Source organism: Mixophyes fleayi, chromosome 8 (genome assembly GCF_038048845.1).
Source record: "Mixophyes fleayi isolate aMixFle1 chromosome 8, aMixFle1.hap1, whole genome shotgun sequence".
Lineage (NCBI taxonomy): Eukaryota > Metazoa > Chordata > Amphibia > Anura > Limnodynastidae > Mixophyes > Mixophyes fleayi.
The window spans coordinates 101,647,557-101,673,879 of record NC_134409.1 but is presented as its reverse complement, the minus strand read 5'-3'; the positions used below and the strand labels follow the sequence as shown (position 1 = coordinate 101,673,879).

Genomic DNA, 26,323 nt, shown 5'->3' with positions numbered 1-26,323 from the left:
AAGAGTGATCAGATGAAGTGCAATTAATTTTAAAATCCCTCTTTGCCATGACAATGAACTTTATCCCAAAAACAACATTTCCACTGCATTTCAGCTGTGCCACATAAGGACCAGCTAACATCAGGTCAGTGATTCTCTTGTTAACACAGGTGAGAGTGTTGATGAGGACAAGGCTGGAGATCACTCTGTCATGCTGATTTAATTAGGATAACAGACTGGAAGCTTTAAAAGGAGGGTGGTGCTTAAAATCATTCTTCTTCTTCTGTTAACCATTGTTATCTGCAAAGGAAACACGTGCAGTCATCATTGCTTTGCACAAAAAGAGCTTTACAGGCAAGGATATTGTTGCTAGTAAGATTGCACTTAAATCAACCATTTATCAGATCATCAAGAACTTCAAGGAGAGAGGTTCAATAGTTATGAAGAAGGCTTCAGGGCACCCAAGAACGTCCAGCAAGCACCAGGACCATCCCCTAAAGGACGAATTGCAGAGGTCTTCAAAAAGAAGGGTCAACACTGCAAATATTGACTCTTTGCATAAACTTAATGTAATTGCCAATGCAAGTCTTTGACACTTTTGAAATGCTTTTAATTTTATTTCTGTATACCATAGCAACATCTGACAAAAAGGTCTAAAAACACTGAAGCAGAAAACTTTGTGAAAGCCAATACTTGTGTTATTCTCAAAATGTTGCCCATGACTGTACAAATGTGACACATGTAACTTCCCATAACTGCAACTACCTAGCGAGCAGAAACATGTCCCTTGGAAACTGAATACAAGCACTGGTAACATTGCAGCTTTTGCATCTGATACCAGCGGAGTAATGTTGCGCAGGGCTGCCATCAGGGATGCACAAGGAGCACAACAGTATGGGGCCTCCTCAATAAATTAAGGGATGTAGCAGGCTCCATTTCTAGACAGCAGCTGCTCCTAAGATGTCAGGGGTGGGAGGAGGCCTCCATGGTGAATAAAGGGATGTTGGGGGCCCCATGTGTTCCGCCGTTTGCTGAAGTTTCAGCCCCCCAAATTCACATCTTGTCAAGAGAGAGGTACCCAGCTCCCAGAGAGCAAGAGTCTCAACAAGGCAGAGAGTCTTCTTGACGGCATGTAATTAATAACGTCACATCGCTGTACATTGAGCCCGCAAGAAGAAGCAGAGAGGTGAGTAAACTACTGCAGGTGTTAGATAAAACCGGGGATGGCTGAAGAAAACAAGGGGAAGGCAAATGTTAAATGGAGGATAACTTAAAAAAGGGGAGGAGTCAGAGGAGGAAGGAGGGGACCATGCCTGTTACATTTGAACTGGGCCCCGCAATTTCCGGTGCCAGCCCTGCTGTTGTGAACTTATCATTTACGTATAAATAGGCACTAGTGTTGTTAAAACACAAAATACGGATTTGTCTTATGGACTGTTTAATAAAAACTATATATAAAAAGCAAAAACAAGACCAACTAAAAGTTTCCACTTCTCTATTTTATTCCCCTCCCTGAAGATATATCGTTAGGTGTCCTTGACCATTTTAAACTACTAGAATATTTACTGAAACTGACTTCTTCATCATATATATTTACAATAGAGGTGGCAAAAGAGAGAAGTGGATAAAAATTAGAGATGTTCACTGACACCCTTGTTTTGGTTTTCGGATCTGGGTAACGTTCGTGTTTTGGTTTTGATTTTGGAAAAACCACCCTTGCGTATTTTGGTTTTGGATCTGTATTTTTAAGAAAAATTGCTAAAATATGCTAAAATCACATAATTGTGCTCTTGTTTTGTTCCTACATTATTATTAACCTTAATAACACTAATTTCTAGTCACTTTCAGTCAATTTTGACCACCTCACATGTCACAATATTATTTTAATCCACTTTCCGACAAAGATTGCAATGAGCTGGCTGGATGTTAAGCGACAGAGCAACTACACAAACACACGGCAGTTCATAACACATCTAGGAACATTGCCACACAGCAGGTGGAATTGTCTCCCTCCCACCTTTATGTAAGATATTCAAAAGGACATGTACAGTTTAACAAAGCAAGCACTCCAGCGACAAGGAGTGCCAGTTTTGTGGCTGAAGTGTTTGGTTTGTTTGGGCCCTCACAAAACAAGCTAACAATCGGCTTAAGGCACCTACGCTAACAGTGCTGTTAATGAACCCTACTGTGGCAAGTTGTTGCTGTCATCCTCAGCCTCATCCTCACCCTCATCAGTGTGTACATCATCCTCACACAATATTAATTCATCACCATGTAACACCCCCCTAGTGGTGTTCTAGTAAAACCCTGCACTTCAGTGAATACAGGAGGGGTCACCTAGAGGGTAAGCTAGAAGTTTATAAAAAGTTACATAAACTGGTTACCATGGTGATAACCCAGCCCAGCCTGTGAGACTGAGTGAAAGGAAGGAGGGGCTGTCATTAAGGGGGAATAGAGAAGAGAGAGAGACACGAGGAGAGAGAGAGGAGACACAGGAGAGGAGAGATGTAGCTGGGGACTAGGGGTGGAAGCTCCCAGGCTCCCCCAGCATTGCCTGGCTGTCTGAGCATGGTGACTGCACCAGGGCAAGGAATGTGTGCCCTGGATGAGGGGGAGAACTCCATGTCACTATAGAGAACCCAAGATAGAGGGGGACACTTCGCATGGAAGAGACCCTGGAGGAGGAAAGCAAAAAGAGGCATGGTAGCTGTATTGTCAGATCCTGAGGCTGAGAGTACACAGAGTGAAGTGTCAGAGCACAGGAGACATTATCCCCGCAGAGGAGGGATGAGCTGCAGTTGAGAGGTGCACAGCGTGTGTCAGAGCTACATGGAGAAGAAGCTGCCTGCCTGTTAGCATCCATGTGAGTGCCCCTGCAGAGGAGGGTGATCTGCAGTGAGTATGGAGTGTAAGAGACCTATGATTTATGTTATTTAACATCTGGATAACATTAAGAACTGTGCAGGAGGAGTAATAAGATATTTGCAACAATATTCATATTGCTCATTAAGAACTGTGCTGGAGAGAGTAAGGAGATGTATATATTTTTCTATATTGCTGCAACCATTATGATTATCGTGCTGGAGGAAGAGGAGTGTAAATAAAAGTTCAGTTTATCATAGAGATGGTCTGGCGCCCAAATTATTGTGACTTCCATTACACTGCACCAAAGTGACATCCCCTGTGTCCCACTAACTACAGAGAAACACCTGCATGTGCAGGGACCCCCTGATCATTTACACCCATGCCCATCAGCTAGCCAGGGCCTGAGAAGGAGGTGCACTGTGTACCCTTTGCACCTCATACTACACACAGTGACAGGGGGTTACAACCACTAGAATCCACCATTACAGAAGTCTCTGTACTTTTGATGTAATTGACAAGGAAAGACATTCCTCGTGGAAATTGTAGTTCATTTTTATGAACACCATCTTTTCCACATTTTGAGGAAGTAGCCTCCTACGACGATTGCTGACAAGGTTCCTGACTGTGCTGATAACTCTTTCCGAGTACACACTGGAGTTTGAGCAGCTTAGGCAGTGCAAAGTGAGTTGGTACATGGGTCTCCATTTTTTCCACCCAGTGGGCCTGAGTCATTAAGGCAAAAAAAGGAGTAAATGTTCTCTGGGACAAACCATGTTATGATGCAAGGGGTGCAAATCAGTTTATTATTTTGCACATAAGTTAAATACTGGCTGTTTTTTCATCTAGCACACAAATACTTAATAGCTTTATTTGTAGACTGAAATTTCAAGTTGATCTAGGACATGCCCTACCCTAATTATAAATCTGTCCCCACATTTTACATTTACCTCCCCCTCCCATGCAACATGGTTTTGCCCAGATACAAAGTTACCTTTTTTTTTATGTTTTACTCTCCTTAATGACTCAGGCCCAGTATGTACAGGGACTGTCTGACATGTCTATTTCTATGCTGTTGTTAAAATAATCCTCATCATCCTTTGGATGTTGATAGTAGGATCAGGTGGAGTTACGGCAGAGCTGTCACGGTTTTTGGTCAATTCTTTTAGACTAGACCAGATGTCAAAATGTTGTGCAGGGTCTTCTGCATCATCCCTGGTTCTCTTGGGAAAGCTAAGTTTTTCCTAAAAGCAGAAGAGTGAGAAACTGAAGGATGAGATGCCGTCCTGTCATGTAACACTTGAGCTGTCATCTTGCTCACCAGAAGCTCCTTGCATCTCTTGAGATCTGAGTCAGTTGGAAACAAAGAGCTCAGTTGCCAAAATGTAGTGATCCAATTTTTAAGATTTTGATAACTCTTGGTTCCTGGCAAAACGAATAAAGTACTTGATCTACAAGCCCATCATACTTAGAATAATTTCTTTGTTTCAGCTCCTTCTTCAGTTTCTCAAGCTTCTTTTCCAAAAGTCTAATTAAGGGAATCACTTGCCTCAAGCTAGCAGTATCTGAACTCACTTCACAGGTGACTACTTCGAATGGTTTCAGCACCTTGCACAACACGAAATGCGCTGGAATAAAATACATTTCCCCTCCTTTCCCAATGTCATGGCTTGTGGAGTAAGTGCGGATGTCTTTTCGCTGTTCCTTTATCTTCAGAAGCATACACAGGGTGGAATTCCACCTTGATACCACATCTTACTTCAGTTGGTGGCAGAGCAAATTAAATTACTCTTGTAGCTGCTGCAATCTCCTACATGCTGTTGCATAATGCCGGAAATGTCCAGATATTTTACAGGCCACAGACAGCATCTCCTGCACGTCCCTGTCATTTTTCAAAAAGCTCTGCACCACCAAGTTTATTGTGTGATCAAAACAGGGAATGCAATGGAATACAGCCAGCTGTAATGCTCTCACAATATAGGTGGCATTATCAGAAATGACATATCCTGAGGAGAGTCCAAGCGGGATAAGCCATGTTGCAATGACATCCCTTAGATTTTGTAACACATTGTCAGCTGTATGCCTTTTAGTGAAGCTGTTGATTCACCGAGTAGCCTGCCTCGGAAAAATGTAACATAGTTGGGTACATGCTGGTGCTGTTCCTGCAGCTGTGTCAGGTGCCGCCTACGCACTGACTCTGGTGCGAGAGGCGGTCGTCTGTCCTGCCACCTGTGGTGTCATCGTTGCTTAGTAGCTTCCCCCTACTTTCGGGTTGCTATGCACGCTTTATCACTTCCGCTCGGCGGTCAGCGTCCCTGACTGATGCAACTCTGTCTCCTATCAGGAGAGACCGAGGTGGATTTAAGGAAGCCTCTTGTACCACTAGGCCAGAGTATTGGTTTCACCATTCTCCATCGTTTGCCTGCACTGTGTCTAATATTGTTCTGACCCGGCTTTCCTCTGACCTTCCTATTGGATTTCCCTTGTACCTTGCCTCCAGCTCCAGTTTCCTGATATTGGCCTGTCCCTGACTATTCTTTGGATTCTCCTTTTGTACCCCACAGCTCGTTGGTTCTGACCTGGTATGATTGACTATGTTTCATCCACTCTGTTCCTACGCTGGTAGCCGACTTGGAGAACTGCGACCTGTGCACCTCTTGCAGCGAAGCCCAAACCCCTTTTCGGGGGTCCCTGGTGAACACCGGGGGTGCATTAGACTCAGCGCCTCCTCGCACGACTGTGCAAACACCAACTAGTAACCAGAATGTGGCATGCTGAAGGCGATTCGCCAGGCCAGTGGCAGTAAAATACTGTCATGATGGAATATGGTAACGGGGACACAAGACTTCAATTAACTGTCTAAAACCAGCTGCATTACTAGTGGATATTGGACGCAGATCTAATACCAGCATAGCTGCTATGGCGTCTGTGATCTGCTTTGCAACTGGGCGATAGCTTTCATACTTGCTTCCTCTTGCAAAGGATTGTTTAACAGTCAATTGTTGTAAACTACTAGTTGTCTTCTCCTTGGTCTGCTTCTGGGATGAAGATCCACCCCCAGCAGCAGTAGCAGTGGGACTAACACTCAAAAATTCTTCTGAGGAATCCTGAATAGTAGTGTCATCTAGCTTTAGCAACTAGGATGCAGGACTAATTCTGATCACTACTGAGGATATTGATGAGGAAAGTGTTGTGGGTGTAGATAGCAGGTGCCGGGATTTAGCTGAGAGAAGGGACCTAGCTGATGCTGGACTGCTTGTTGTTATTTTTTTAGCATAAGTTTCAGATTTTCCCAACAGCTTGTCATAAACTCACTTTAAATGGCATAACATGGATGAGGTTCTAAGATGGTTAGGGTGGGCAGCATGGTGGCTAAGTGGTTAGCACTTCTGCCTTACAGCAATGGGGTCATGAGTTCAATTCTTGACCATGGCCTTATCTGTGAGGACTTTATATGTTCTCCCTGTGTCTGAGTGGGTTTCCTCCGGGTGCTCGGGTTTCCTCCCACACTCCAAAAACATACTGGTAGGTTAATTGGTTGCTAACAAAATTGACCCTAGTCTGTGTGTCTGTCTGTGTGTGTGTGTCATGTGATTGAGTTCCCTGTACAGCGCTGCAGAATTAGTGGCGCTATATAATTAAATGGTGATGATGATGATGATGATAGTTAAGGTCCCTACCTCTACTGACTGTAGCTTTACAAATGCTACAAGTGGCTAGACAACTGTTGTCAGGATTGGGTAAAAATAATTGCACACACAAGAGGTGGATTTTTTGGTCTTATGCCCAGGCATGACAATGCCCTTCTTCTTATCACATGCAAGAAATGCTTCCAGTGGTGCAGGAATTACACAAACAACATTATCCTCATCAACATCCTCATTAGTGCCACTACAGCTGCACAAATGTCCCCCTCATCCTGTTGCAATTCCAAAGTGGCATTATTATGATTATGACTACAGTATTAGAAAGATCAGCCTTACACATAGCACTTGTAGATAGACTCTCCTCAGGGATTAGTGTAATTTCTGAATCTGAACATACAGTTCCTTCTAATACCTTACTGTTTTCTTCCAGCTTGTCTTTTACATGTAAAAGTATTTTGGCACCACTTTTTGAGTCAGAACGACAAGGTCTTGCATCATCATGACTGACTTTACAAGAAGATGCCTCATTGACAATTGCAGAATTAGTACTCATAGAGAAAGGCGAAGGCCTGATTCTCTCCTTGCCACTGAGTGTGTTGAATGGCTTGTCTTCAATTTTATTTTTTTCGGCACTTAACTTTGCCTTGATTACAGGTGTTTTTTTCTTGAACAAGGTAAACGTTGTTTTGTTTACATTTCTGTTTTCCTGACATAAAATCACTATGCACTTTAACATGGATTACTAGCATTATGACTGGTGCAAGCAGCTGCTTCGTGCTCCTGGTCTTCTGTGGACTGATGTGAATCAATTTTGATGAAACATTAAAATGTGATTGGAAAGTATTAATAACACTGCCAGCCCTATTATTTGAATTTATGTTTCAGCACTAAACACTGCCACCTCTCCTATTTCTGTATGAGCTATTGCACTGTAGAATGTGACTGGAGACTTTTAATAACACTGCCAGCCCTATTATTTGAATTTCTGTTTCAGCACTAAACACTACCATTTTCTATTTCTGAGTGAGCTATGGCACAGTAAAATGTCACATTAGACTTTTAAAAACACTGCCAGCCCTATTATTTAAGTTTCTGTTTCAGCACTAAACACTGCCACCACTCCTATTTCTGTGTGAGCTATATATCTGTAGAATGTTACTGGAGACATTTGAAGAACACTGCCAGCCCTATAATTTGTCTTTCAGCACTGAAAACTGCCACCTCTCCTGCTTCTGTGTGAAATATAACTCTGTAGAAGGTCACTGGAGACTTTAAAGAATACTGCCACCCCTCCTAATTTTGTTTAAGCTATGACGCTGCCCAACTACACTGGAGACAACCCTGCTACCCATTCTGTGTCTCCCTGTAAAATGGTACAGGATCTCAGTGGAGGGTGGTACTTACAGAATCCAAAGCTTGCGAGATCCGTTGATGCGACAATGACGTTTTGCCTCGTTTTCAGTTCCGTGGGTGTGCGACAGGGCCTCGGCTCGGTACTCGGATCGGCTTTGTTCGGGTGGGCTCGGTTTTCCAAAAACCGAACCTGAACATCTCTAATGAAAACTGCCAAATAACTCTATAATATGAAACATGATGATGGTGAGTTAGAAAATTTGCAGTGAATCACAACAACCAATCAGTGCTTAGCTTCTGTCTCCCTAGTACACGGTAGACAATGAAAGATGCATGCTCCTGACCTTCATCTTGTAAGTCAGTATCTGCTTTCTGCAATCAAATCAGTTACTTTTACAAGAAACAATTGAAATGTTGCATGTGCCACCATCTAATGGCTCTTGCTGAGATATTCAAATCGTAATTAAGGGACATAATTAGTTGAAAATATTATGCCTTCACAATTAATTGTGTCTAAATGTTAAATGCTGCTGTTGCCTCCAGAAATTGTTTCACTTGCTAGGTAGTTTCTCAAGTTTGCTTTTATATTTACTTTGATATTTGTTCTACCTATTTAATGAAGTTACAAAGGTAATTTACCAAATAATTTTGCTACAGCCGTTTTTATTAGTTCTAGTTTTTATTAGCCTAGTTTTTTTCATACACACTGCATGCAAACTTTAAATTAATTAAATCTACATTAAAGCACATTTTAAATTAATTCAATTTCAGTTAGCAAATGTGAACAGCTGTCTTCTCGCATGCATAATAAATACATTTTTTTTAAAATAAAATTTGCAGAAGCAATATGTCCTGCTCTTTGTTCTGTAGTAAAATTGTGTTGAAATAAATCAATAGCTTGAGAAGTGTCGAGGGAGAAAAGTATGAGGAGTGAAATTATATATTGGCACATTCTGGCTAATTAATAGTGTTTCCAATGTTTTCCAGGTGTGTCCTTTGAAAGCACTTTATTAAAGCAAGATAATAAGTTAATTGTGCTCATATAACATTTTACAACAAAAGTTTCAATGCTTTACAGAACAAAGCCGGAAACTACAGTGTCAAATCTAATCTTTCTACAACTGGTCTTCATTAAAAAGTGCCACTGTTTCAAGGATACAGTGTATTTTCTGTGTCAGTCTCGTATCCATATTCTGAAATGTATTAATTCACCGGTCATAATTGGGAGAGCTGAGACTGTGGTATACATCCCTAGGAACCTATCAAAACACCATAGTGGATGGATCAAAGTGAAATTTATTGTATGATTTACTGGACTCAATCGGATGAGGTTTTCAAACACAAAACTGCATTATTTATTGACCTGTGGTTTGCATAAAATCGCAATGTGTGGTGGTTTAAAAAGAAGTAAACTACATGCAGTCTATAGCAAACTCCCTTCCCTCCAAATTTAACCCTTTGCGTTACATCAGTTTTGACTAACATGGTCTTTAAAACTATACCTTCACCAAGATGAAGGTCAGGAGCATGCATCTATATGGATAGGGGGGGAAGCAAAAGAGACCTAAATCAGACAAATAAAAGTAATTAGCTGAAATGCATTATTGTCTGTGGCCTTTACTGTGTATGCATACAACCAGGGGCGGAACAGTGCATTGCTGAGCCTTGGCAATGACGCTGACGACTCCTGGACCCATCGCTCTGCTCTGAAAAGACAAGAGGGGGCTTCTTCTACACATGTAATGTTCGGCACCTGTGCCCAATGCACAAGAAGCGCTCAGGCAATGACCTCGCTCTATTCTTTTCAGAGCAGAGAGATTCCTTGGGGAGTGTTACAAGGGCCTTTATATGGTGCAGGGGCCTCGGAGGGAGAAAACCCCGGCATTAGCCCCATCAGCTCCAGGCCCCACAGCAGCTGCATCCCCTGTCCATCATGGTAATTCCATCACATACAGCAAAACAGCCTTCATGTCAACTAAAACCTATATAGCCAAGAATTACACTCTGCAATAAAAGTCCATTATTGATACATCTGATATATCACATATTCACATTTATTTGTCTTTTACAATCTGACATACATGAAATATGAAATAGTCAGACTGCGCAGCTGCTCTGGAATGGTTTTAAATACATTCTTTATGCATGCTTGCCATATTAACCATGTAAATCCAGACACATATGAAACACACAGGCTGTATGGTTGCACTGCAGTTAGGTTCACATGCATGCTGCATGTTTGTATATTAAAAACTGGAGGGATGCAGCATGCATGTATAGCCTACATTTTAAAATATTTTCCAGTTACACTTTGCTGCTGAGGCAGTACATCCATGCAGGTTACACTCCGTATTCCTGATGTATCTTGGAGCACTAAAATCTGCACCGCAGGGGCGCACCAAGCATTTTTAAGAGGGGGTTTCCCCTCCACCGTGAAAAAAACCCCAAAAAACGAGAGAGCTGCGGGCGCATGCGCGGCAGCTCAGTTTAGGCAGCACTGTACTATACAGCAGCCGCGGTGCTGTCAAAGAAGCGTCCGCGGCAGTACTGCATACAATACAGCAACGCCGCAGAGGCTTATTTGACAGCGCAGCGGCTGCTGTGTAGTACAGTGCCGCTATATAGGGCACTTTTTTAGTGGAGGGGAGGTGTTTCTGGAGACCCAGAAACCCCCGCTGCCTGCGCCACTGCACCGTGCTGTGTTGCCTGAATGTGATAAGAGATAACTTTTTGCATTTTAAAAACTCAGTTTCAGTAACTATTAACTAGTAAAGACTAGAGAATAAGAACTGTAAGAACTGTATCCAACATGTAGATGGAATGTTATAGTTAATCAATGCTGAAAACATAAATATCTAAAAGGACAAAATTGTCCAGGGACTAATCTTTAAAACCTCGAACTGCACCCTGGAAATTAGGGGATTGAGGTATGTCAGTGTCCACTGAGACAATATCAAATTAGGGGATTGAGGTATGTCAGTGCCAACTAAGACAATATCAGGCAGGAATTTCTTAAATGCATTCACTCAGCAGCAAAGCATGTCTGGAAATTATTTTAAAATCATAGCAATTGTGCAACTGAGTCCTGATTGTAATTCGAAATCATAGCTCCTGCTTTTGAAAGTGAAATATAGAAAATAGAGGTTCTCCAAGATCTGAGCCCACCCGAACTTCGCTGATCCGAGGGGTGGCAGTTTTTTTTAAAAGTCTCCAGTGAAATTCTACTGAGATATAGCTCACACAGAAACAAGAAAGGTGCCAGTGTTCTTGCCAGTCTACAGTCTACGTGCCATTGCTCCATTGCTAATTGTTATTGCTGAAATATAAATAATAGGGCTGGCAGTGTTTTTAAAAGTCTCCAGTCACATTCTACTGTGCCATAGGTCACCCAGAAATAGGAGAGTTGTCAGTGTTTAGTGCTGAAACAGAAATTCAAATAATAGGACTGGCAGTGTTTTTAAAAGTCTACAGTAACATTCTACTGTGCCATAGCTCACAAAGACATAGGAGAGGGGCAAGTGTTTAGTGCTGAAACAGAAATTCATATAATAGGGCTGGCAGTGTTTTTAAAAGTCTCCAGTCACATTCTTATGTGCCATAGCTCATACAGAAACAGGAGGGGTGGCAGTGTCCTTGTCATTCTCCAGTCTCCAGTCACATTGTTCTTGTCACTCTCCAGTCTTCAGTAACATTGTTCTTGTCACTCTCCAGTCTCCGTGCCGTTGGTTCCACACAAACAGGGCTAGCAGTGCTCTTGTCACTCTCCAGTCTTTAGTCACATTGGTCTTGTCACTCTCCATTCTCAGTCATGATGATATACTAATGTACGTCATGTGATAAAGCTAATGTTCAAGTGCATAGGCAGGGAAACAAAAATGTAAAAAAAAAACTTCTACCTTTTTAAAGAAAAAAACACCTCTCTAATAAAGGTTGAAAGTTTACTGTAGAAAAACATAAAATTGCCAACATGCCATTCTATCCAAAATATTAACAAGCATGCCAGAATCAGCTAGCTCCCTTCTCTCAGCTAGATCCCAGCACCTGCAATCTACACTGTCATCATCCTCACCCTCATCAGTGTGTACATCATCATCATACCACTTTGTATTTGCAACAAGATGAGGGGGATATTTGTATAGCTGATGACGGCGCTAATGAGGACAATTCCATCTTGCACCGCTTTTCCTTTCAGCTACCACTATGTGCCAGTATTACCTACATGTGCTATAAGTGCTGAAGTTTATTTTCAATCATCCTTTGCAATTGCTTCTCTCTGGTAGGTGTGACCACATACTTTGTTTTACACTGGGTTCACCATCTCCAACTGTGTTATAGGAGTGCTCTGAGTGATGGCGATCTCGTCATCTCCATCTTCCAAATCTTCGTCTGCAGGGGCCGGTGACACCCCCATTTGTTTTTTCAGGTCTCTTAGCTGTTCTTTAAACTGGGCATAGTTATTATCTTGCCTCAGGGCCTCCTCTGTATTATTCTTCTGAAGCACAGTGTATCTCTCACGTACAAGCTCTCTTAAATCTGGTAATTTCATCCGGGGGTCACATTATAATTTAAGTACGGTCTCTTCAACTGCATCTACATATTGGTTTAAATCTCTGTTCAATGCAGCGTATTCCATGATGACTGATTCCATGCTCCCCACATGTTCCATGTCACAGTCTGTCTGAAGCAGATCTAATGCCACTCCAGTTGTAATATCCATTTCTGTGTCTATATAAGTTTGTCAGTTCTTCAGGGATGAGAGGGAGGTATCCAGAGAGGAGAAGATTAAAGATGTAGCATGAGCATACATGGTTTAATAATGTAGAGTTCGTTGACAGCACTGTTGGCCTTAAAGCAGCTAAGCTATTGGTGGCTTATTTTGTGGGGGCCCAAACAAACCAAGCACTTCAGCCACAAAAGTGGCACTCCTTGTAGCTGGAGTGCTTTCTTTGTTAAACTGTACATGTCCTTTTCAATGTCTTACATAAGGGTGGGTGGGAGGACAATTACATCTTGCACCATTTTTCTTTTCTACCACTGCTGTGTGGCAATGTTTCCTAGATGTGCTATGAACTGCCGTGTGGTTGTGTTGTTGCTCTGTCGCTTAGCATCCAGCTAGCTCAGAGCAATCTTTGCCCGAAAGTGGATAAAAATAATATTGTGACCTGTGAGGTGGTCAAAATTGACTGGAAATGACTAGAAATTAGTGTGGTTAACAATAATGTAAGAACAAAAAAAGAGCAAAATTATGTGATTTTAGCATATTTTAGCAATTTTTCTAAAAAATACAGATCCAAAACCAAAACATAATAATAATAATAAAATGATTCTTAAATTGTTTGGCTTATTAATCTGAGTAAAATAACCTTTGCAAAAAATATTTTGGGGAATTTCTAATTATTCTGTAAACAAAATACATTATGTAGAAATCTCTAATGTTGTGTGGTACAAAATTGATTTTGTTACAAAATTGATTTTGTGGCCCAATTCCAAATTTGGTGCACCCATTAACACTTTTTTTAAAAAAATAATTGATTTGTGTTACCTGCCACAAAATATTTTATTCATTTGAATTTCTGGACAAAATATAATATCATACACATCTGGACACAACACTGTAACTCATACTTTATTTCTCTAATGAAATGTGTTTAATACAAATATCTAAAAGAAACTGCAACTTGTACCAGTAGCCTTATTTAATTGAAGGTGTAAAGCGCTAATTTCTAAAAAAAATACAAAAACAAAAAATACAACAACTTCAATTCACTATAATGTCAAAACTAAGGATTTTTACATGTCTTCAACTGTAGTTTGCAATGGAATCACACTAGGGGGTAAATATATCAAGCTGCGAGTTTCTGGCGGGTTTGAAAAGTGAAGGTGTTGCCTATAGCAACCAATCAGATTTTAGCTGTCATTTTGTAGAATGTACTAAATAGATGACAACTAGAATCTGATTGGTTGCTATAGGCAACATCTTCACTCAATGCATTTACCCCTAGAAGCTCTTTATGTGGTTTATTTAATAAAACTGTGCAAGCTTCCTTTGCCATTTCTGTTAATACAATGGATTACGCCTCAGTGGTGGATAGGGCAAAGGTGGGTTGCTTTCTACTTGCCAAGTTGACGGCTGCGCCTGCTAGTACAAATAGATATTTATGAACGACGATCATCTTTATCTGATCCCCAATCGCCATCGCAGAAGTTGATTTTTTAGATTTTGTAAATTTCAACTTTAATGGCTGGTGCCTTTCAGGTATGTCTGGATTTTTTTAATTGCAATCCAGTGTAGTCTCCCAGGATTTATGGCAAACTGACTATGGCTTACTGCATGTGTTATGTCAGGGTGAGTTCCAAGATTGGCATATATCAAGCTTCCAACAGCAGTTTGGTAGGGGACCTGTTTCATCTCCTCCTCTCTACTTGTTGGTGACATTTGATTTGTCATTTTAAAGCTTTTGTCTATAGGAGTACTCTCTAGATTCAAATCAGACATACTATATTTTATTTTCTGGATATTCTCTGGTTCACAGAAGGCTATATTGGCGAATTCCTCATAATATCCTTTTTAAATATAAATTACTCTTCAAAGCAGTTCCATTGGTAGCCAAAATATAAGTCCACACAGACCACAGTTTTAACTATTGTCAAATTGTTAATCTTACACAGGGCCGGATTAACCATAGGGCTAACTGGGCTACAGCCCAGGGGCCTCGGGCATCCAGGGGGTCCTTGAAAGTGCTCAGCAGCAGTATTGATCGGTCGGGGGCGGGGGCGCCCCCAGCCCGATCAGTGCTGCTGAGCACTTTCACTGCAGTACTTCCCCGGCGCGCTGTAGACTCCTTACTGAGGAGATCTCTCGGCTCGGAGCACCGGGGGGGGGGGGGTGCGGCTCGGATCACGGGGGGGGGGGCTCCTCACGGGGAAATGGAGGCCCCCTTAGCCCAGGGGCCTCCATTCCCTTAATCCGGCCCTGATCTTACATAGTAACATTGTTGATGAGGTACAAAAAAGACACCATTCCATCAAGTTCAACCTATTTTGGATCTCCTGCAATCCCTTTCTTATATATGAAATTGATCCAGATTAAGCAACCGCCAATCTGTTTTAATTGGTAAAAATCCCTCCAGACCTCATATTGCAGTCCTATTTTCCCTATATCCACTACTACCCTTCATATTAATTAACGGTCGTATCCATGGTTACACTTTTCTGCTAAAAATTACTCTAACCCTTTCTTAAACATTTCTATTTAACCTGCCATCACAACCTTCCCTGGCAGTGAATTCCATATCTTGACTGCTCTTACTGTAAAGAACCCCTTCCTTTGCTGGTTGTGAAACTTCCTCTCCTCTAACCTTAGGGGGTGATCTTCATTACTCTGACCACACTATACTGCTAAAATCTTTAATGGGATTGGTTGCTATGGGTTGCAACACATTATTGCTCTTTAAATATCTTTTTTTAATAAGCCTATGTTTTAACATTGATTTAATAAGCATCTATCATGAAACATTAAAGTAAATATGTTTGGTGTGTGTGTAAATATGGCTTCTTTTCTTTAACCTGGATACAAGGCCTTCGCCTAGAGGGCAGGATTGCATGATTAGCAGGCCGCTTTTTATCCTGTCTAAACTTATTTTCATATAGTATTTATGCCTATCAGCATAATAAAATCCCTGTTCAGTTATCAGTTATGTAGTAGAATACATCTTTTTTCCCCATACAGTCAACTTAATGCAGGTTGAGTCAATAGAGCTCTGTTATCATAAAGGATAGGAGTGCAGAGTGGCACCTACATGCCATATTATGTAGGCGGGGATTGTAGGACTATGCTGACAGCAGAGGTGGAACTAGTGAGCTGTGACCCCAGTACAGGTAGGTGAGGAGGAGGGAACCAGAGCCCCTGACTCTCTGCATCTGCAACTCAGCAGACTCCATTATCTCCATTTTCCCCCAGTGCAAAGCGCCTGCAACACCAATGGTCGTTCCGCCACTGGCTGACAGTAAGAGGAGGGTGTGTATTTATGGGAAATTATGCAAGTTGAAATCTTGGAGAAATTCGATGATGAAGAGTGAGCGGTATCAAAGGTGATCTATATGGAGTCAGGGGGGCAAAAATGTAGATCCAAACCTCTTGACCACAAGTTCTACTGTTCTTAGTTAAATAATACAATTTTCTTTCTCCTGAAAATGTATTGCCATATAAAGACTGCTGCACAAAATGAGATAATTTATCATTATTTATGTATTTCTTTTATTTCTTAACATTTTTTATATGGCACTTATATATTACACAGCATTATACAGAGAATATGTAGTCATTCACTTCAGTGTCTGGCCTACTGGAGCTTACAATCTATGTTGCCTACCACATGGACATACACGCATGTTAGAAGTTAATTGATCTATCAGTTTGTCTTTGGAATGTTTGAGGACACAGGAGCACTTAGGCATAGAGCCCTGATAAGAAGCAAACCAATGACCCCAATGCTTACCTTTATGTCACTTGGCTACCCGTCATAAAAATGTCTGGTCAGGAAACACTGGGAGTGTAGCATTCATGCATGCCAATGAGCAGTGCCAATGCACACCTTACAATTTTCTCTTAGATGTGGTTTTAATAGAAGTACTTTAAACTTTTCATGCTTAAACCTAATTTTTATAGAAAAAAATTACCTTGCTTCTAAGCCATCCTGCCGCTGCGACAGGAACAGCTAGGTTTTGCTTGAGTAGAACTATAGCTCTTAAACCGCTGTGTACTCTGCTTTCCCCCCAGATCCTGACACAGGAGGACTGGAATGTGGTGCTTTACAACGGGATGGCCAGTACTTCTCCTTGGGCCGCACTCTACTTTGTGGCACTGATGACATTTGGGAATTATGTTCTTTTCAATCTACTGGTTGCCATTTTAGTAGAAGGATTTCAAGCAGAGGTAAATGGATATTCTATGTTGTTTTCCAGTGTACACTGTCCGCGCCTGGAAGTTGTCATGGGGAATTGGACCGTTTAGCATATCTGTCTAAAACGCCCTAAACCGTGTGAGATGTACAAGGAAATACTTAAGCCACTGAAGCACATGGATTGAAAATATAATTTGACAGCATGTAAGAACCTCCTTACCTAACTAGTCCATTGGTTTACAGTGAGTTTTAAAAGGATGCTGTCAAAGAGAATAAAAAGAGAATATTCTCAGAAATGGGTCTGTAAACTCAGTGCCAAAGTATTTTAAGGGCTATTTACTTTGTTTCCTAAAATAAGCTGTGTGTGTATATTATGCTAATCAGAAACAGTTTAAATCAGATTGTATTTATTTTATCTTGAATTCTCATAAATAATACAGCAAAATGTCTCTTTAACATTTCTGCTCTCATCCACTGGCCCATCTCATATGATTGCATTCTGATACGGTATTGTGATACTGATTACAAGGTCATGCTTCTCAGGTTGCAGGTATACTCAGATGTCTAAATATTGTTACAATCAGAATAACTGCTAGCTTGTTACATAGCAGTGTCATTGTCATTAGCTGCCTTTATATCAGCAGACTTATTTGCACATTGGTGTCTCAAGTATCTAACATATTATTTATAATACGCAGAACAGAGCAAATTCATTGTTGGAATTCAATAGCACATAACTAGCCTGCATGTTCCTTCCTCCTTTCTTCCATTAGGCTTCCTCCTCTCAATGTACTTTATGTCATGTTCACATCTCCACTTGGTAAAAAACCACAAGCATCATTTATCTATAGCAATGCTAATAAAAATAGCCAGCGCGAGTGGTGCTTGATGGCAAAGGGTCTAATTGTTAATTAAACACTTTTCTCTTGTGTCCAGGTTGTAGCAATGACATACAGCAGCTGATGGCACAGCTGTATATATTTCCAACGTGTATATTAATGTCCATTAAAGTGATTTAATGTTTAAATAGCCAGCAATTACAAGGCTCTAATTATAATTAATGTCTACCATATGTTATATGGGAATGTATTAGTCCCTTTTCTCACCAACGTTCTTGTTAAATCTTGGTCACAATTGCTTAAAGTGGAAAATATGAAAATGATCTTATCAGTGTGTGTAAGAAAAGAAACACCACTACTGACAGGTCAGAGGTTTTTCATTTTACTTACACTTACCTATCTGGGAATCCTGTACTAATCAAGTTTTGCACAGACGCTGTACAATGCGCAGCAACCTGCTTTAGACTGCATGTCATTATATTTGACGGGTCTGCAGTTTTATTGTCTGTGTTTCCAGGCAGGAAACTGCCTCACGATTACACTGATGTACCACTGTCTTTATGTGATTCCAACATCTGGCTTAACAAAATCTATATACTTGTTGACATGGCCTGAATTGTCTCTCACTAAATGACTTTTGACTTCTGTGGCAGCCAGCTTACTAGTATTGAAGCCAGGGCCGGATTAACCATAGGGCTAACTGGGCTACAGCCCAGGGGCCTATGGCATCCAGGGGGCCCTTGAAAGTGCTCAGCAGCAGTATTGATCGATCGGGGGCGGGGGCACCCCCGGGAGCGATCAGTGCTGCTGAGCACTTTCACTGCTGTCCTTCCCTGGTGAGCTGTAGTCTCCTTACTGAGGAGATCTTGTGAGTCTCACTCTCATGAGATCTCCTCAGTAAAGAGTGTACAGCACGCCGGGGAAGGAGGTAAGTGCCGGGGGGGGGGGGGGGGGGGGCGGGCTAGCTCGGATCATGGGGGGGGGCCCTCACGGGGGAATGGAGGCCCCCTTAGCCCAAGGGCCTCCATTCCCTTAATCCGGCCCTGATTGAAGCTGACAAAAAAAATCTACAATCAGACAGCTAGTGAAACTACCACTCATCAAAAGAACACCAAGTCTAGGTTTACTATAATGTCAGACCACTTCTCTTCCCCAGGGGAGCCGAGACGAGAGGGTGGGCGGTGGGGGGGTAGAAGGTACAAAGTAACTGGTCCTAGGCTCGCCTGTGTAGCGGAGGGAGTCACCAACCTGGTGTGGACCCAAACCTTGTAGTGTGTATGGAGGGTGCCCCAAGAACTTCCTGGATGGGGGCCTGGAATTTATATTGACAGCCCTTCCATTCCCTATACTACCTCAGACTCAGGGACAAAAGCAGCATTTCTAGAGAGTGCAACACAGACAATTCCTATCCACATTATATACATGGGGCAAGCCTCAGGCAGGAGGGGGTTTTTCCAGGCACCAGGAACCCCCACCCCCCACTCCCCCAGTGCATCCCTGAGACTGTAGGATAATCATATTCTGTCATTTCTTGCTTCTGCCACATTAGTAACATTTCAGCGAGAGGAAGCCAAATCCATATCTCAGATACTTCCTATTTTGGAATAACCGCTGTGATATAGCTCCACTGTGGTAAGGAGGAAGTGGGATCAAAGTGTCTTTGTTATGTAGAAACAGTAGAGTAACTCATATCCCCCCATTAATTACTTTTTGTCACTACATAGCTTGTTACTTTCTGAAGGACCGGCATACAATTATTTACAGCATATGCACTTGAAGACCTAGGTCTAAAAAAAAGAAAGAAAAAGATGATAAGATATACATTCACATTCCAACATTCACCGATTCCATCATGGTAAAATATTAAAAATATAGATCAAGAAAGTGAAAACTGAAAAGAATAAATTGCTTAATTAAAATTGTTATCCAAACCATAAATGGGGCTGCACTATGAAGTCTGGTATATTAGAGTTTCCATTGGTTGAGTCAGGTGGGGGCTGACAAATATTAGCCCGGGGGCTAATAGGTTAAATAGCCTATTAGGAACATTTTAAAGGGGAAAAAAATTAGATGCCCCAGTGATCCAGCCAATGGTAGCCTAGATGTTCCCCTGCTCCCCAGCCCAGATATTCTCCTACAACTTTACTAATATTTTCATTTAATTTATCAGAAGACCCAATTTATTTCTCTATATCAATGTGGTCAAACACAATTTATTAATGTGGTCAAACAAATTAGTTTACTTCATTTATTGGGAAAAAGTCAAAAATTAAACTCTCCAAGGGCATTGTCCTTGGTATACAATCACTACATCTCCTATTATATACTTATAAAATAACCAATATTTTATTTATTGGAAAAAGCTACTCTCAAAAATGTGGTGTTTAGGAATTTAACATACTTATATTTCTCCTACATTACTAAAATTGTATACAAAAATTATCCATAGTGCAACAATATTATTATAACCCAGATATTTTAGTCCAAAAAGTGAGTACTAAGTGTGTTTGCCTTTTTTTTATTATAACCTGAGTATTGTGAGGGTGACTAAACTAATGGTATCCTTAAAGAGAGTGCACTTTCCACAAAACGGCTATGTAGTCACCATCCGTGTGTAATCACATATCGCTGCTATTAAGTATCGAGATTATTCCTCAATAGGTAGTGTCTCTCAACCTTAGTGGTTACTGTATTGAAGTCTCTTTTATTGGTGGTTTGACCCTTGCCCAACACAAATATTACAGTGAACTCAATTCATGTTGATGTGGGAGATACGCGGCATCCAGTCGCTGCTGGCACCCACTTCACAAGTGACATACTACCCGCAGTACGTGTCACCAGGGTGGCTTTGTCAATGGAATAAGGGTACCTTTAAAAAACTTGTACATTATATTATACCTCAATGCTCTTAAAAAAGTAATTGTTATTGTACATATGTAACTAGTCTTGTGTTGCCGTAAAACCTACATAAACATCCCAAAGTTCAGGTTATTATTAATCATGCTTTTGATAAGCCTTTAGGAATTAGGTATTATAATTAAATTTCATGGTAGCTAACCATTATGTCCTACAGATAATTATTCCTAGTTCATAGATTAAAAAATTGCTTCAATGTAAGCGGTGTTATAAATGTAACATGCAAGAGATTTATTTTAGTTAACTGATTTGGTTTATCTGTATGTACAAATAATACAAACCAATTCACAAAAGAAGGTAGGATCACAGAGTAAGAAACAGGTATGAAAAGCAGCAGACATATATATACTGATTTTTTTAAAAGTTGTAAGACCTTTAATTGAAACATACCAAAAATATACAAGCGTAGCATCCACACTTATCCAACATCATTTAATGAAACAGCCCTTCCAAAGTGTATGCTGCATAAAAATAATAAACAAGTTGAATGTTTGACCTCAATTTTATTTAGACACATTACTGTCTAGCTGAGGGTAGGGCAATTTATTTATGCAAAGGTTCCTGGCATGGTCACAGTGGGGCCTCTACACCCTTCGATACAGACCTTCACACAGAGACTGACACTATTTGGACAATATTGGAAGTTTAAAACATAAATTTAGCTTTGGTCTTGGCTTGGTGCAGACCCACTTCAACCACTTAGGGGAATTTCCCTAGTCTGTTCTTGACTCGTAAAGAAGTGAGGTTTGATGATGGTCTTGGCACACTATAGAGTGAGAGACGATGGGGGACTTCCTGTTCTGCCCTTACCTGGTCACAATGTGTCCATGACTGCACCAATTACATTTAATCGCCATGTAAAAAATAAATATATAATGTTAATGAGCTTTGAACATAACACGTTTGCAAACAGTTTGCACTTAACAGTTCAACAACATTATGACACTTTGTGAAGATGCCTTGCAAAATCTATTTCAGAAAATGCCATTAACTTGCCATAGAACCACTAGAAATCAGCATCTAGTGTTACAGCTTGACACCACAATCTCCCTGTATCAGTTTGATCAGTACGTTCCCCACTTATCTTCATCCCCCTTCTCATCTAATGACACTGCACTTCTTTTATACTTTTTATATACCATTTGTGGGCAGTATGGTGGCTTACTGGTTAGCACTTCTGCCTCACAGCACTGGGGTCATGAGTTTGATTCCCATCCATGGCGTGGGTTTCCTGTTGGTGCTTCTACTAGTAGATTAATTGGCTACTATCAAAATTGACCCTAGTCCAGTGGATGCCAAACTTTTTCAGTTCAAGGCACCCTTAGGGTCTCAGTAATTTTGTCAAGGCCCCCCTAAGCCAAAATAATTACCAAGTAGTCCCCCGTCTTGCTTACCACTGGCCCTGGCCGAGGCACCCCTGTGAGATCGCCGAGGCACCCCAGGGAGCCTAGGCACACAGTTTGGGAACCACTGCCCTAGTCTCTTTCTGTGTGTGTGTGTGTGTGTGTGTATGTTAGGGAAGACTGTTAGCTCCAATGGGACAGGCACTGATGTGAGTGAGTTCTCTGTGTGGCGTTATATAAATAGCTCCTGATGATGATACTTTTCGTAGTTGTGAAAATTCTGATGCTCTAACTACTAGTTCTTCTGTCTTGTCCATTTCAAAGCAGAATAGGTACAGACGGGCAAGACATTAAGGGGCATATTCAATTAGCTTTTGGATTCGCGGTAATGCGCCGGAACAGCCGCAAAACGTAATACACGGTACCGCAATAACGTGGATTTTCGTTCGCAGCCCATAGGGTTGCGAACGAAAATCTGCGTTAATGCGGTACCGTAATACCCGCAAGAACGCGCACTTTTCGCGGTAACGCGCGTTACCGCAAATCCTAAAGCTAATTGAATATGCCCCTAAGAATGAGAACAAAAAGCTGCTCTGATACACAAAAATCAAAATGACATTCAGACAAACCACAGATATATGTTTACTTCTGACAAACAAATTGTTTTTTTTCAATCTGCAGTGAAAAAAAACATTAAAGGGCAAAATATATACTATATGTAAATGGATTATTTTGTTTTTCATTTTTCATGAACTATTATGGCAAATAAAAGTTGGAGAATGATCCCATACAGACAACTTAATTTGTCTGCATAGTTTTATTTATCAACATTAGCGGCAGTCATATTGCTTCCCTGAAATGTAAAAAGAAATATCGGTAAAGAACCCAGCAAAAGAGTGCTCTGGTGGCCAAACTGTGATGAAACATAGTAGGCCATTTGTTTGATTTTATCTACCAAAGGTGAACAAACAGCTCGCAGACAATAAACCCTTGTTTTACCAAGCAAAAGTAGATCTACAAAATATATTTAATAAGTAGACGAGTGTATAATGTCCATTTAAGGGCTGTTTATTTACATACAGGGGGATGCCAACAGGTCTTATTCTGATGAAGAAAGAAGTTCTTCAAATATGGAAGAATGTGACAAATACCGTGAAATTCAGACGGGGTCTGGTATGAAATTCTTATAGTTTTGTATTTGGGAAAGAAATACTCATTTTTTCAGGTCCCCTATCAAATGGGCCAAATATTTCAAGAAGGTTCTAAAATAAAAAAAAAAATGTTATTAGTTTGATGTTTGTTATAGAATGCTTTATAACTGATGTATCTTTTATGTTATATGTGTGCTATAAAGACCAAAGAAGATTTTTAAAACCATCAGCATCCTTAATACATGTTATACCTACTTGCCATTTTAATCAACTTGTTTCTTCTCAATGTGCACCTATGACCTGCGTAGACTGTAGGAAAATATTTTGTGAGTTACCCATCATTAATAGGAACACAGGATATTAACACATTAGAGAAATGGGAAGTCACTGAAACACCTTGTGCCCAGTTGCTAGTGACCTCATTGGTTACCTTCCCCTGATTATCATGCAGCAGTGATGTTACTGGTATCTAGAAAATAATTAGACTATACTCTTACAAACATTGATTTAGCTGAGAAAATGCCTGCTGTGTCTGTGTCTCAGTGATAGGTAAATTTCATATAGGTAAACACGTCAAAGGTTAACATTTGTTCCTAAAAGAAAGTTTCCCAAGTCCTCACCTCACATGGCTGCAGTAGACACCAGCTCAAATGATAATCCATTTAAACGTTGCATTAATTCTTATTAGGTGAACAGATCATACCTATATTTCTGTTTGCTTAGATCCAAAGCTTTGTACAGTTCCAATGACTCCAAATGGACATCTTGAAAACACGCCTATAACAAGCCAGCAGATTACTGGAGGAGTAATGAACACATCCAGGAATTCTCTACAGAGGGATCAAGTGCTGGTGGCTGTGGACTGCAGGAAAAGTAGTGTGATGTCATTAGGCCAAACGACCTATGACCAGAGGTCACAGGTGAGTGGTTAACCTTCCCCTTTTTCATAATCCTGACCAATGGTGTTGTGTAAATGATATATATATGGAATTGTTACCCGTAATCACAAATGTAGTAACTATAGATGCTTTACCTGCCTTAATAACCTGCCCAATAACTCACTGTTGTGGTTAATCCAGTAAAGAGAAGTCAACTTTATTAGTAGAATATACTTTCACTTTATTTTTATACAAATAAAAATTATGATTAAATATTCCTTTGCAGATTTACATTGACATAAATGGTTGTCATATCTAGTCTGTTGAAAAATAAACAGTGCACAGCAGTGGCCAAACTACTATGTTAAATGATTTTTGGATTTACCATGCAGTACCTTTTGAACAAAGCATAGCACCATTGCTTTGATGTGTAAGAGGAGGCATACAGACTATACCATACAGACTATACCTTGTTTTCAAACAAAGACATGTTTTAATATGCTTAGCCCCACCTCTTTTAGCTCTACCTATCTTACATGTTCATGGTCAATGTAATGTAGATGAAAATGCAACTTATCGCTTATTATCTATTTTAATATATACATAGTTACATAGTAGTTACATAGTTATTTTGAAAAAAGATCCCAGTATTAGAGCTGTCAATTTAGGACCTGATGTAGAGTCAGACACAAGTCCAACTGAACAGTGCAAAAAGCACTTTTAGGCAAGGGTCCGTCTCAGTTTGCACTCAGACTGAGACACGGTTCTCCCTTGTGTACCTCTCTGTGCTTAGAGAGGTGGAACAGGGGAGGTAGTGGGAGAGCCTAGCAATGTAAAGGCATGTTCCCGCACTTTATATGCTATGCTGAGTTGGAAGCAGCTGCAGATTGGTCTCTAGGAGGCATATCTTTTTCAGGTATTTTCTGCTGGTGCAACAAACCTTGCAGTATTAAAAAAAGAAGTAAAAAGATGATTACATTAAAAAAAGGTGTGCACCCCATCCCAAACAGCATAACCAACCCTAGTGCTGTTTGGGGGGAAGAAGCACAATTACACTTAAGTGTATCATACACACCGACCCATAAGGCAGATAAAGAGGTGTGTTTGTGCAATTTGCATAGTATTCTAAGTTGCGCAATGAGCTTAAGATCCGTTTGACGTGGAATACTATGTAAATTATGGGATGTAATTTACACTTGCGAGTTAAGTGTAAATTGCGTCCTACTTTACATCAGGCCCTTAGCTTCTAAAGGGAAAAAATCCTTCCAAACCCCAAATATGGGAATGGGACACACACCTTGTGCTCTTGTATACAAAACATTAAAAGTTCTTTTTTGGAATTTTCCCTGTGATCATTTTAATATTTTTAACACACATTTATATTTATACTCTGCTCCTTTAAGATCTAAAAATTATGAGAGGAACAGGAGATACAGAAGTAGTTAGTTTTACACCTATACATAGCAAGAACTGTCATAAACAAATATGAAAAAAGAATACAAATATGTAGCACATGATGCCTATCTGACCACTGAGTGCACACATAGATACACACCCACTTTCCCCTTATGGGACATGCCTCTGTGCAGAGTGTTTGTGAGATTATGGTCAGAGATGGGAATATATATATATATATATATATATATATATATATATATATATATATATATAGTGGCAAGAGCCCGCTACTGCAGAAGCACACGCGAACAACTTCTTCCTTTTTAGGTAGCTTTATTGTCAGGATGATAAATGTTTTGACACCGTATACTTTCACAGCAATTATGGAGACCCTAAACGCTTGCTATATATAGACCAGCTCTCTCTCAAGACCAGCCAGCTACCCCAGCGTTGGTCTCACTGAACATATAACACAATCAAGCTTTTATACATGTTGTTCCTCCCCCAGCCTTAGCTTGATAGGCAGGAGACACACCCACCTTCTCTTTAAAAGAAAACACCCATCACTGGCTCTGTTTGCACAAACAGACACACCCTGTCTGTTTGATGAGAGGAAATCATGTAAGTTAACAAACTTTAAACTACACATACGTTTTTACCTGGTTTAATCTCAACCTAGGTGCATAACTGTGCCAATGTTTTATTCTGTTTGTATACTTTCTCTGCCATGTGGGTTCAATATGAGAAGCATTACTGTGCTTCTCATATTCAGCAAGGGTACCTCATCCACCCAGTTTCTCACCCTGTCATAGATTTAGATGTGCCGAGCCCTTTCAAATGGATGCAACTGCACAGAAATAGGTGCATGATGTCATAAAAATAAAAGAAATGGCATTATTTTGCCCAACAGCATTTTTACAGCATCACCTATGATTTCTTATGAAATTTGGTATTTTTCCTAAAGCTGCTAGCGGTTTTAATTATTCTTAGTGACATTTAATTCTACACTCAAATAGCAAAGGATTACTTTCATATGGTTAGTAGTGAGCAATCA

At 40.5% G+C, this 26,323-nt stretch overlaps 1 protein-coding gene across 1 annotated transcript in view; it reads left to right on the top strand.

Annotated features, from left to right (window-relative positions):
- The window catches only part of CACNA1I (calcium voltage-gated channel subunit alpha1 I), a 565,240-nt gene that overhangs the window by 447,977 nt on the left and 90,940 nt on the right, over positions 1-26,323 (top strand). Inside the window, exons 14-16 of the mRNA XM_075183011.1 lie at positions 16,621-16,776; positions 22,925-23,015; positions 23,717-23,913. Coding sequence (XP_075039112.1) covers positions 16,621-16,776; positions 22,925-23,015; positions 23,717-23,913 — 444 coding nt within the window. The remainder of the gene's footprint in view (positions 1-16,620; positions 16,777-22,924; positions 23,016-23,716; positions 23,914-26,323) is intronic.